The sequence below is a fragment of the Bufo gargarizans genome, chromosome 4, assembly GCF_014858855.1.
Source record: "Bufo gargarizans isolate SCDJY-AF-19 chromosome 4, ASM1485885v1, whole genome shotgun sequence".
Classification (NCBI taxonomy): domain Eukaryota; kingdom Metazoa; phylum Chordata; class Amphibia; order Anura; family Bufonidae; genus Bufo; species Bufo gargarizans.
The window spans coordinates 167,552,063-167,566,101 of NC_058083.1; the positions used below are offsets into that span (position 1 = coordinate 167,552,063).

General features: G+C 52.1%; 1 protein-coding gene across 2 annotated transcripts in view; it reads right to left on the reverse strand.

Moving 5' to 3' along the window:
• FXR1 (FMR1 autosomal homolog 1) overlaps positions 1 to 14,039 on the reverse strand; it is a 65,202-nt gene that overhangs the window by 24,048 nt on the left and 27,115 nt on the right. For both annotated transcript variants that reach the window (XM_044292328.1, XM_044292327.1), the window contains exons 2-3: positions 11,669 to 11,721; positions 11,490 to 11,583 (exon numbers count right to left, since the gene is read on the reverse strand). In XM_044292328.1, the coding sequence (XP_044148263.1) occupies positions 11,490 to 11,583; positions 11,669 to 11,721 (147 nt within the window). The remainder of the gene's footprint in view (positions 1 to 11,489; positions 11,584 to 11,668; positions 11,722 to 14,039) is intronic.

A 14,039-nucleotide genomic window follows, 5' to 3' on the forward strand; every position in this document is an offset into this window, starting at 1 on the left:
GCGACACCTAGGGACAGGTGGATCAGGGCAAACGGAGCACCTGGGAGCCGGGAACGGGCCACAGAAGATGAGGCCTAGTCCCGGCAGAAGCCGGGGACTAAAGTAGCGGAGAAGCCAGGGAGAAGACTGTGTGGCCAGGGAGGAGAGAAAAGACCAACCAAGGGGGAAGAGAAGGGAGGGAAAACAAGAATATAACCCCCCCCAGAAAAAAGGGGGGGTTGGCTAGGGGGAAGATGGAGGCTCCCCAGGACCCCCAGCTAAGGTGGATCCCATCCCCCTGGCCACAGGAGGGAACCTAACCCTGGGGCAGGGACACAGGGGAGTATACTCACCATCAGATATACTCACCATCCGATGTCTTCGGGCGCAGCAGGGTCACCCCTTCGGCAGACTCAACACGGAAACCGTGGGAATGCCGGCAAGCCACTGCGGATGCAGTCCGTGGGGACTGGGTGACCGGCGATGGTACCGAAGTACGCGCCCGCAGGGGGGCAACTAAAGTGGAACACGATGGAGCCCCAGCCTGCAGCAGGTATAACGGTGGAGAACACCGAGACCTGCGGAAGAGAGAAAAAAGAAAAGAATAAAAATAAAAAACAGCAGAACCTGCAAAAAAGCAGGACAGGTCTGCCTCCTACGGACACTAGACTAAAACTGAATAGCCTCGTGCCTGTGGAGAGGGTATAGCCCACCTGGGAGGAGCCAACACTTTTTGTGTCTAGTGCCTCCTAGTGGTAGTTGGACATATACCCATGGTGCTGTGTCCCCCAATGCCATGCACGAGAAAGATATGTTTGTGTGCATGAGGCCTAAGGCTGAAAAAGTATTTTGTGTTTTTTCAGCCTTCGTGGTACAGACACCAGCTCCAGAAATTTACTTGAAATACCATCCGTTGAAGCAATTCTCATCTCTATAGAAAAGAAAAAAAATAAAATAAAATGAATGAAAGTAATGAGGGGGGAATTCCATGCTGAATCTACATCCAAAATTCCCTACGAAATAGGCAGCATCAAAATCAACCCAAAAAATAATACCCGAAACGATGTGTGTACACGGCTACTGGGTTATTCTCTGGCGTCAAGAGCTTCCAGCAGCAAATTAAAACTCATATACAAGGGTGGAGCGGATTTTATGCCCAAGGCTGACATAGTGCTATCTCATACATTCCAGAACTGTAAGGCCCCTTTCACACAGGAAAGTATTCCACGCGGGTGCAATGCGTAATGTGAACGCACTGAATCTTGACACAATTTCAAATGGGGCTGTGTACATAAGCATTGTTTTTCACACAGTGTTTGTGCGTTGCGTGAAAATAGCAGCAGGTTCTATATTCTGTGCTTTTCACGTAACGCAGGCCCCATAGAAATGAATGGGGCTGCGTGAAAACCGCATAGCATCAGCAAGCAAGTAATAAAAGAAAGTGAGTAGGGCTGCAGCTAACGATTATTTGAATAATCGATTAGTTGCCGATTAATTTCTACGATTAATCGATTAATCGGGAAAAACGACAAAATTACAAAACAGAGGTTTATATGATCTTACTTAAAAAATTATGTTCAAAGGCCATATTAAAACAAATTGTGGGCGACACTTATGGGGGATCTGTGGGCGACACTTATGGGGGATCTGTGGGCGACACTTATGGGGGATCTGTGGGCGACACTTATGGGGGATCTGTGGGCGACACTTATGGGGGATCTGTGGGCGACACTTATGGGGGATCTGTGGGCGACACTTATGGGGGATCTGTGGGCGACACTTATGGGGATCTGTGGGCGACACTTATGGGGGATCTGTGGGCGACACTTATGGGGGATCTGTGGGCGACACTTATGGGGGATCTGTGGGCGACACTTATGGGGGATCTGTGGGCGACACTTATGGGGGATCTGTGGGCGACACTTATGGGGGATCTGTGGGCGACACTTATGGGGGATCTGTGGGCGACACTTATGGGGGATCTGTGGCGACACTTATGGGGGATCTGTGGGCGACACTTATGGGGATTGGCCTAGGGGGGATCTGTGGGCGACACTTATGGGGGATCTGTGGGCGACACTTATGGGGGATCTGTGGGCGACACTTATGGGGGATCTGTGGGCGACACTTATGGGGGATCTGTGGGCGACACTTATGGGGATCTGTGGGCGACACTTATGGGGGATCTGTGGGCGACACTTATGGGGGATCTGTGGGCGACACTTATGGGGGATCTGTGGGCGACACTTATGGGGGATCTGTGGGCGACACTTATGGGGGATCTGTGGGCGACACTTATGGGGGATCTGTGGGCGACACTTATGGGGGATCTGTGGGCGACACTTATGGGGGATCTGTGGGCGACACTTATGGGGGATCTGTGGGCGACACTTATGGGGGATCTGTGGGCGACACTTATGGGGGATCTGTGGGCGACACTTATGGGGGATCTGTGGGCGACACTTATGGGGGATCTGTGGGCGACACTTATGGGGGATCTGTGGGCGACACTTATGGGGGATCTGTGGGCGACACTTATGGGGGATCTGTGGGCGACACTTATGGGGGATCTGTGGGCGACACTTATGGGGGATCTGTGGGCGACACTTATGGGGGATCTGTGGGCGACACTTATGGGGGATCTGTGGGCGACACTTATGGGGGATCTGTGGGCGACACTTATGGGGGATCTGTGGGCGACACTTATGGGGGATCTGTGGGCGACACTTATGGGGGATCTGTGGGCGACACTTATGGGGGATCTGTGGGCGACACTTATGGGGGATCTGTGGGCGACACTTATGGGGATCTGTGGGCGACACTTATGGGGGATCTGTGGGCGACACTTATGGGGGATCTGTGGGCGACACTTATGGGGGATCTGTGGGCGACACTTATGGGGGATCTGTGGGCGACACTTATGGGGGATCTGTGGGCGACACTTATGGGGGATCTGTGGGCGACACTTATGGGGGATCTGTGGGCGACACTTATGGGGGATCTGTGGGCGACACTTATGGGGGATCTGTGGGCGACACTTATGGGGGATCTGTGGGCGACACTTATGGGGGATCTGTGGGCGACACTTATGGGGGATCTGTGGGCGACACTTATGGGGGATCTGTGGGCGACACTTATGGGGGATCTGTGGGCGACACTTATGGGGGATCTGTGGGCGACACTTATGGGGGATCTGTGGGCGACACTTATGGGGGATCTGTGGGCGACACTTATGGGGGATCTGTGGGCGACACTTATGGGGGATCTGTGGGCGACACTTATGGGGGATCTGTGGGCGACACTTATGGGGGATCTGTGGGCGACACTTATGGGGGATCTGTGGGCGACACTTATGGGGGATCTGTGGGCGACACTTATGGGGGATCTGTGGGCGACACTTATGGGGGATCTGTGGGCGACACTTATGGGGGATCTGTGGGCGACACTTATGGGGGATCTGTGGGCGACACTTATGGGGGATCTGTGGGCGACACTTATGGGGGATCTGTGGGCGACACTTATGGGGGATCTGTGGGCGACACTTATGGGGGATCTGTGGGCGACACTTATGGGGGATCTGTGGGCGACACTTATGGGGGATCTGTGGGCGACACTTATGGGGGATCTGTGGGCGACACTTATGGGGGATCTGTGGGCGACACTTATGGGGGATCTGTGGGCGACACTTATGGGGGATCTGTGGGCGACACTTATGGGGGATCTGTGGGCGACACTTATGGGGGATCTGTGGGCGACACTTATGGGGGATCTGTGGGCGACACTTATGGGGGATCTGTGGGCGACACTTATGGGGGATCTGTGGGCGACACTTATGGGGGATCTGTGGGCGACACTTATGGGGGATCTGTGGGCGACACTTATGGGGGATCTGTGGGCGACACTTATGGGGGATCTGTGGGCGACACTTATGGGGGATCTGTGGGCGACACTTATGGGGGATCTGTGGGCGACACTTATGGGGGATCTGTGGGCGACACTTATGGGGGATCTGTGGGCGACACTTATGGGGGATCTGTGGGCGACACTTATGGGGGATCTGTGGGCGACACTTATGGGGGATCTGTGGGCGACACTTATGGGGGATCTGTGGGCGACACTTATGGGGATCTGTGGGCGACACTTATGGGGGATCTGTGGGCGACACTTATGGGGGATCTGTGGGCGACACTTATGGGGGATCTGTGGGCGACACTTATGGGGGATCTGTGGGCGACACTTATGGGGGATCTGTGGGCGACACTTATGGGGGATCTGTGGGCGACACTTATGGGGGATCTGTGGGCGACACTTATGGGGGATCTGTGGGCGACACTTATGGGGGATCTGTGGGCGACACTTATGGGGGATCTGTGGGCGACACTTATGGGGGATCTGTGGGCGACACTTATGGGGGATCTGTGGGCGACACTTATGGGGGATCTGTGGGCGACACTTATGGGGGATCTGTGGGCGACACTTATGGGGGATCTGTGGGCGACACTTATGGGGGATCTGTGGGCGACACTTATGGGGGATCTGTGGGCGACACTTATGGGGGATCTGTGGGCGACACTTATGGGGGATCTGTGGGCGACACTTATGGGGGATCTGTGGGCGACACTTATGGGGGATCTGTGGGCGACACTTATGGGGGATCTGTGGGCGACACTTATGGGGGATCTGTGGGCGACACTTATGGGGGATCTGTGGGCGACACTTATGGGGGATCTGTGGGCGACACTTATGGGGGATCTGTGGGCGACACTTATGGGGGATCTGTGGGCGACACTTATGGGGGATCTGTGGGCGACACTTATGGGGGATCTGTGGGCGACACTTATGGGGGATCTGTGGGCGACACTTATGGGGGATCTGTGGGCGACACTTATGGGGGATCTGTGGGGCGACACTTATGGGGGATCTGTGGGCGACACTTATGGGGGATCTGTGGGCGACACTTATGGGGGATCTGTGGGCGACACTTATGGGGGATCTGTGGGCGACACTTATGGGGGATCTGTGGGCGACACTTATGGGGGATCTGTGGGCGACACTTATGGGGGATCTGTGGGCGACACTTATGGGGGATCTGTGGGCGACACTTATGGGGGATCTGTGGGCGACACTTATGGGGGATCTGTGGGCGACACTTATGGGGGATCTGTGGGCGACACTTATGGGGGATCTGTGGGCGACACTTATGGGGGATCTGTGGGCGACACTTATGGGGGATCTGTGGGCGACACTTATGGGGGATCTGTGGGCGACACTTATGGGGGATCTGTGGGCGACACTTATGGGGGATCTGTGGGCGACACTTATGGGGGATCTGTGGGCGACACTTATGGGGGATCTGTGGGCGACACTTATGGGGGATCTGTGGGCGACATTATGGGGATCTGTGGGCGACACTTATGGGGGATCTGTGGGCGACACTTATGGGGGATCTGTGGGCGACACTTATGGGGGATCTGTGGGCGACACTTATGGGGGATCTGTGGGCGACACTTATGGGGGATCTGTGGGCGACACTTATGGGGGATCTGTGGGCGACACTTATGGGGGATCTGTGGGCGACACTTATGGGGGACTGCTGTGGGCGACACTTATGGGGGATCTGTGGGCGACACTTATGGGGGATCTGTGGGCGACACTTATGGGGGATCTGTGGGCGACACTTATGGGGGATCTGTGGGCGACACTTATGGGGGATCTGTGGGCGACACTTATGGGGGATCTGTGGGCGACACTTATGGGGGATCTGTGGGCGACACTTATGGGGGATCTGTGGGCGACACTTATGGGGGATCTGTGGGCGACACTTATGGGGGATCTGTGGGCGACACTTATGGGGGATCTGTGGGCGACACTTATGGGGGATCTGTGGGCGACACTTATGGGGGATCTGTGGCGACACTTATGGGGGATCTGTGGGCGACACTTATGGGGGATCTGTGGGCGACACTTATGGGGGATCTGTGGGCGACACTTATGGGGGATCTGTGGGCGACACTTATGGGGGATCTGTGGGCGACACTTATGGGGGATCTGTGGGCGACACTTATGGGGGATCTGTGGGCGACACTTATGGGGGATCTGTGGGCGACACTTATGGGGGATCTGTGGGCGACACTTATGGGGGATCTGTGGGCGACACTTATGGGGGATCTGTGGGCGACACTTATGGGGGATCTGTGGGCGACACTTATGGGGGATCTGTGGGCGACACTTATGGGGGATCTGTGGGCGACACTTATGGGGGATCTGTGGGCGACACTTATGGGGGATCTGTGGGCGACACTTATGGGGGATCTGTGGGCGACACTTATGGGGGATCTGTGGGCGACACTTATGGGGGATCTGTGGGCGACACTTATGGGGGATCTGTGGGCGACACTTATGGGGGATCTGTGGGCGACACTTATGGGGGATCTGTGGGCGACACTTATGGGGGATCTGTGGGACTTTGGGGGATCTGTGGGCGACACTTATGGGGGATCTGTGGGCGACACTTATGGGGGATCTGTGGGCGACACTTATGGGGGATCTGTGGGCGACACTATGGGGGATCTGTGGGCGACACTTATGGGGGATCTGTGGGCGACACTTATGGGGGATCTGTGGGCGACACTTATGGGGGATCTGTGGGCGACACTTATGGGGGATCTGTGGGCGACACTTATGGGGATCTGTGGGCGACACTTATGGGGGATCTGTGGGCGACACTTATGGGGGATCTGTGGGCGACACTTATGGGGGATCTGTGGGCGACACTTATGGGGGATCTGTGGGCGACACTTATGGGGGATCTGTGGGCGACACTTATGGGGGATCTGTGGGCGACACTTATGGGGGATCTGTGGGCGACACTTATGGGGGATCTGTGGGCGACACTTATGGGGGATCTGTGGGCGACACTTATGGGGGATCTGTGGGCGACACTTATGGGGGATCTGTGGGCGACACTTATGGGGGATCTGTGGGCGACACTTATGGGGGATCTGTGGGCGACACTTATGGGGGATCTGTGGGCGACACTTATGGGGGATCTGTGGGCGACACTTATGGGGGATCTGTGGGCGACACTTATGGGGGATCTGTGGGCGACACTTATGGGGGATCTGTGGGCGACACTTATGGGGGATCTGTGGGCGACACTTATGGGGGATCTGTGGGCGACACTTATGGGGGATCTGTGGGCGACACTTATGGGGATCTGTGGGCGACACTTATGGGGGATCTGTGGGCGACACTTATGGGGGATCTGTGGGCGACACTTATGGGGGATCTGTGGGCGACACTTATGGGGGATCTGTGGGCGACACTTATGGGGGATCTGTGGGCGACACTTATGGGGGATCTGTGGGCGACACTTATGGGGGATCTGTGGGCGACACTTATGGGGGATCTGTGGGCGACACTTATGGGGGATCTGTGGGCGACACTTATGGGGGATCTGTGGGCGACACTTATGGGGGATCTGTGGGCGACACTTATGGGGGATCTGTGGGCGACACTTATGGGGGATCTGTGGGCGACACTTATGGGGGATCTGGTGGGCGACACTTATGGGGGATCTGTGGGCGACACTTATGGGGGATCTGTGGGCGACACTTATGGGGGATCTGTGGGCGACACTTATGGGGGATCTGTGGGCGACACTTATGGGGGATCTGTGGGCGACACTTATGGGGGATCTGTGGGCGACACTTATGGGGGGGATCTGTGGGCGACACTTATGGGGATCTGTGGGCGACACTTATGGGGGATCTGTGGGCGACACTTATGGGGGATCTGTGGGCGACACTTATGGGGGATCTGTGGGCGACACTTATGGGGGATCTGTGGGCGACACTTATGGGGGATCTGTGGGCGACACTTATGGGGGATCTGTGGGCGACACTTATGGGGGATCTGTGGGCGACACTTATGGGGGATCTGTGGGCGACACTTATGGGGGATCTGTGGGGGCGACACTTATGGGGGATCTCGTGGGCGACACTTATGGGGGATCTGTGGGCGACACTTATGGGGGATCTTGGGCGACACTTATGGGGGATCTGTGGGCGACACTTATGGGGGATCTGTGGGCGACACTTATGGGGGATCTGTGGGCGGACACTTATGGGGGATCTGTGGGCGACATTATGGGGGATCTGTGGGCGACACTTATGGGGGATCTGTGGGCGACACTTATGGGGGATCTGTGGGCGACACTTATGGGGATCTGTGGGCGACACTTATGGGGGATCTGTGGGCGACACTTATGGGGGATCTGTGGGCGACACTTATGGGGGATCTGTGGGCGACACTTATGGGGGATCTGTGGGCGACACTTATGGGGATCTGTGGGCGACACTTATGGGGGATCTGTGGGCGACACTTATGGGGGATCTGTGGGCGACCACTTATGGGGGATCTGTGGGCGACACTTATGGGGGATCTGTGGGCGACACTTATGGGGGATCTGTGGGCGACACTTATGGGGGATCTGTGGGCGACACTTATGGGGGATCTGTGGGCGACACTTATGGGGGATCTGTGGGCGACACTTATGGGGGATCTGTGGGCGACACTTATGGGGGATCTGTGGGCGACACTTATGGGGGATCTGTGGGCGACACTTATGGGGGATCTGTGGGCGACACTTATGGGGGATCTGTGGGCGACACTTATGGGGGATCTGTGGGCGACACTTATGGGGGATCTGTGGGCGACACTTATGGGGGATCTGTGGGCGACACTTATGGGGGATCTGTGGGCGACACTTATGGGGGATCTGTGGGCGACACTTATGGGGGATCTGTGGGCGACACTTATGGGGGATCTGTGGGCGACACTTATGGGGGATCTGTGGGCGACACTTATGGGGGATCTGTGGGCGACACTTATGGGGGATCTGTGGACGACACTTATGGGGGATCTGTGGACGACACTTATGGGGGATCTGTGGACGACACTTATGGGGGATCTGTGGACGACACTTATGGGGGATCTGTGGACGACACTTATGGGGGATCTGTGGACGACACTTATGGGGGATCTGTGGGCGACACTTATGGGGGATCTGTGGGCGACACTTATGGGGGATCTGTGGACGACACTTATGGGGGATCTGTGGACGGCGTAGTTATGGAGAGGGGGGATATGTGCACTGTTATGGGCATAACAGTGCACAGATCCCTTTCCTCATAACAGTGCACAGACCCCCCTTCCCATAGCAGTGCCATACACAGATCCTCCCCCCCTCCCCATAGCAGTGCTATACACAGACCCCCCTTCCCCCTAACAGCCCCGGCGCTTGCATCTTTATTTTACCTTTTGACAATGATGCTCCCGCTCCTGTAACAGCCAGGCAGAGCGGACGGCGGCGTAACGTCACTCAATCACGTGACGCGCCTGCTCCGCCCACTTCATGAATGAAGGAGGCGGAGAAGGCGTGTCACGTGAGTGAGTGACGTTACGCCGCCGTCCGCTCTGCCTGGCTGTTACAGGAGCGGGAGCGTCATTGTCAAAAGGTAAAATAAAGATGCAGCGACCGCCCGCCCGAATACCAACGAATCGGCGATTATTCGATAACTGGATTCGTCGACAACGAATCCAGTTATCGAATATAATCGATTACATCGATTAATCGTTGCAGCCCTAAAAGTGAGCATGGTTGTTAGGAGATGTTAGTAAATAAGGATGAGAAACCCTGGACCCCATTAAAAGTCAATACACTGAATTATTTTCCCTTCTAAAATGGTTATAAAGGGAAAATAGTAGCATTCTTAATACAGAATGCTAACTAAAATGTCCATTGAGAAGAAAAAATAAAAAATAACTCACCTCATCCACTTGATCACGCAACCAGTATAGTCTTCTTTCTTCTTCCTGCAGGACCTGCGCTGACATCATAGTGCTCACCAGGTGGTGAGCGCAATGATGTCAGCGCAGGTCCTGCAGGAAGAAAGACTACGATACCGGCTGCGCGATCAAGTGGATGAAGAGCGAGTTGTTTTTTTTTGTTTTTTTTTTTATAAACCCTCAATAGACATTTTAGTAAGCATTCTGTATTAAGAATGCCATTATTTTCCCTTCTAACCATTTTAGAAGGGAAAATAATAAAATCAACAGAACACCTAACCCAGTCCGGGTACCACAGTGTGCAAAACGCATTGTACTCGCGTGGAAAAAAACTGAATGGAAAGCAATCGCAGACAAAACTGACTGAAATTGCGTGCCTGCTCGCGCAGGTTTGCCGCAACGCATCTGGACAAAAGCAGCGACACCTGTGTGAAAGAGGCCTAAGGGTTACATAGCATCATAAATCAAATCAGTGCTGGGAGGACAGGACGGGAGCCGTCTCATACTCGTGCTGCGAGTTTGCAGTATGGATCTCACTCGTCTGAAAGGGGCCTAAATTGTGACAAAATCAGCTGACATTCAGTTGGTATTTCATCTATATTAACAGGGAATCAGCTAGCAAATAGGTGGCTACTATCTGTGTACCAGTCTGAAAAATCCACTGTGGATTTGCAAAATGTGGTCGTATGCATACCAAGATGTAACCATGTCATTGGAGTGCACTGAACAGATTGTAATACTTCATATATTATAAGCTGAGACCTCCTATCGCTACATCAGAAAATATATGAAGTATTACAATTTTCCATAGAAATTTTTTATCCCGTAGGGTAGTAAAACAAATATAACAATTTGGTATTGTAATTGTACTGATCCCCACAGAACATTACTGTACAGAGAAAGCATTTCATAACAAAATGAATCGTGGATGTTTTGCAGTGACAGTACATAGTGCTATAAAAAAAAAAAAAAATAACTCAACCTGCAAAAAATAAAATCAGAGCCAAAATTTGCTGTGTCCTGAAAGAGTTCAAGGGGTTGTCTCCCTTCAGCAAATAGCATTTATCATGTAGAGAAAGTTAATACAAGGTACATACTAATGTATTATTATCCATATTGCTTCCTTTGCTGACTGGATTCATTTTTCACCACATTATACACTGCTCGTTTCTTTGGTTACGACCACCATGTAATCCAGCAGTGGTGGCAGTGCTTGCACACTATAGGAAAAAGCACTGGTCTCTGGTGGCTGGGACTGCAGAGCCCGAGGCTTTTTCCTATAGTGTGTAAGCATGACCACCAGCTGGATTACATGGTTGTTGTAACCATGGAAACAAGCTGTGTATAATGTGATCAAAAAGTGAATTCAGCAATATGGTCACAGTACATTAGTGTCTTGTAATCACATTTTTCTACATAATAAATGCTATATGCTGAAGTGAGACAATACCTTTAAAGGGGGTTTTCAAGACTCGCTGATGGACTTTCCATTCACATGCATTTTACCGCACTTTGGAACAAAATCGCCACGGCAGAACGAAGTCTTACATGTATATTTTTAGCAAGTAATCTATTGTAAACTGCACTTGTAACATGAAAAGTTACAGGAAAAGACAAATCAGCGAGATCTGAACTTCATCTACTTAGTGTTATTTACTTACTTCAACCTCATCCCCTTCGGTTATTTCCTTCTTGATGTCAGGTAAGGGTGGCATCCGAACTTCATGGAATGGAACCTGACGTTCCGGCTGCCAGCTAGAGATTAGAAAGCAATGGCACATTACAATAAAGCAAGCAGACAAGAGACGGCCAAATGTGAATTAGAATAGGGCATAGTTACTTGTTTTCAAAAACAACTGTGAGCGAATCTTCATGGACATCTTTGATGAATCCCTGAAAGCAGAAATATTTTTAATTTAAAATACATAGAACAAAAAAAAAAAAAAAAAAAACAACTTCCTTACTCACTGAATCTGTACAAAATTGGTTATCCCAAGATTAAAATCAGACATAGTACATAACCATCTTTTTTTAAGGGCCTATTCAAACTGCCACGGATACCTGCCGTGTGTTTTCTGCAATTTTTGGACCGCACATTGCCGCAACCATATATGAACAATAATGTGCCACGATTGTGAACAAGAATAGTACTTGTTCTACCTTTTCCGCGGAGCAGAACCACGGAAGCAAACTCATTCATACGGCCGTCTGAAGGAGCCCTTACAAAGCTAGAACCAGCCTTGTACATCAATGGATCTAGACTTGTATATTCAGTCTAAACAGCGATCTACATTAACAATGCAGCTGTATGAGGACGAGCTATAGCAATAGTGATCCCTCATCCTCATACTGTGGAGGAGATCACTGCATGTAAATGCAACGCTTCACCTCCAATTAATGCGCACCAACTATCAGGAAGGATCGCTTCCTTCCCGACAATCTCCTGCTCATCGGCCCATCTAAATTCACCTTACGTCTAGTTTAAGACGAGTGTGAGCATTATTTCCTAGCCTGGATGCTACTCTTGTGACAGGGACTCACAGCATTATAATGCTGTGTGTCCCTGCACGACCTCCACTGTAATGAACTGCGCTGAAGGCTTTACACGAGTGAAATTCAGTACAGCAGAGATCTGGCACGAACACACAGCATTGTAAGTTATAATGTTGTGGAGTCTCCGTCACATGGGGCTTCAGGCCGGAAAATACGGCTCACACACAAAGCTTTTTTCCAGGAATGAACACACTTGTATAAAACTAACCTTAGGGTACAACTACACAGTGCGGTCCTGTCACCATTGAAGGGATTGTGTCACTTCAGCAAATAGCTTATTATGTAAGGAAAGTTAAAGGGTTTCTGTCACCAGAATTAACCCTCAAAATGGCTGACAGTGATGTGCCGTCAGCAGAATCCAACTCTGCTAGTGTCATGTTCATGGATGTCCCCCTTACGGCACAATTCTTACTTTTGTAATATACAAATAAGCCTCTAGGAGTGGGGGACGGAGTTGGTCTTAGAAGCTCTGTTCTCCCTCTGTGTGCTGGGTAAATCTTGCGTCTGCGCCGTGCCGTTTACCTAGCACACAGGGCCAGCAGAAGACTACGAACGGTCTCCTGTCAATCAAAGATGGCAGGGCGTGGAATGAAATGGGAAAAGAGCTTCGAGGAGCCACAGCAGCAACAACCTAGTAAGGCTGCTTTCACACTAGCGTTGTTTGTATCCAGAGTTCAATTCAGTCACCGGAACTACCCGCCGGATCCGGAAAAAATTATGAAAACCGTTTTTGATCACAATGAAAAAATGCATTGGAAAAAAACAGATCCGCCATTTAGGACTTATTAAAAAATATTTTTAGGGTTTAACATGCAAAAGCCGAATCCGGCGTTAATGCAAGTCAATGGGAAAAACGAGATTTTTGTATTACTTACCAGTAAAATCTCTTTCTCGCTCTTTCCTTGGGGGACACAGAAGACCTTGGACACAGAAGACCTTGGGTATAGCTCATCTCCCTAGGAGGCGTGACACTAAGAAAAAACTGTTAAGCCCCTCCTCCACAGCTATACCCTCAGCCTGGAGAGAGAGGCTGCCAGTTGCGTGTCCAAGTAGTGAAAAAAGGCAAAGTCCAAAAGTGGAACCAACAAGCCAACTACCCAACGGGTAAAACTCGGAAACCGTGCAGAGAAAACCAAAGAATGGGTGGGTGCTGTGTCCCCCAAGGAAAGAGCGAGAAAGATTTTACTGGTAAGTAATACAAAAATCTCGTTTTCTCGCCCAGTTTCCTTGGGGGACACAGAAGACCTTGGGACGTTCAAAAGCAGTCCAAGAGGGGAGGGACCACAGCACCAAGGCGAAGCACCCGAAGGCAGCAAGGAAATGCCGCCTGCAAAAACCAGGCGGCCCAAGGCAGCAGCCGCCGAAGCCAGAGTACGCACTCAGGAGAACCTGGTAAAGAGTGCAAGGAAGACCGTGGCCACCCTGCACAATGACATGGCTGAAGCCCAAGGCCTCCGGCCCCGGAGGCACCAACCGCTCTGGTGAAATGAACGGTGACACCAAAAAAACAGAACCCTGCCCTTGAGCAGTAACCACAGCAATAGCCATTTGGTTAAAGCGGAGGAAAGCACCCAGGAGCCGTTAACCTTGGCGCGGACCTCCTGGAAACAAGAGACCGAGCGTCGACAAGAGTCGGAGACGTCCAAACAAAAAACCGC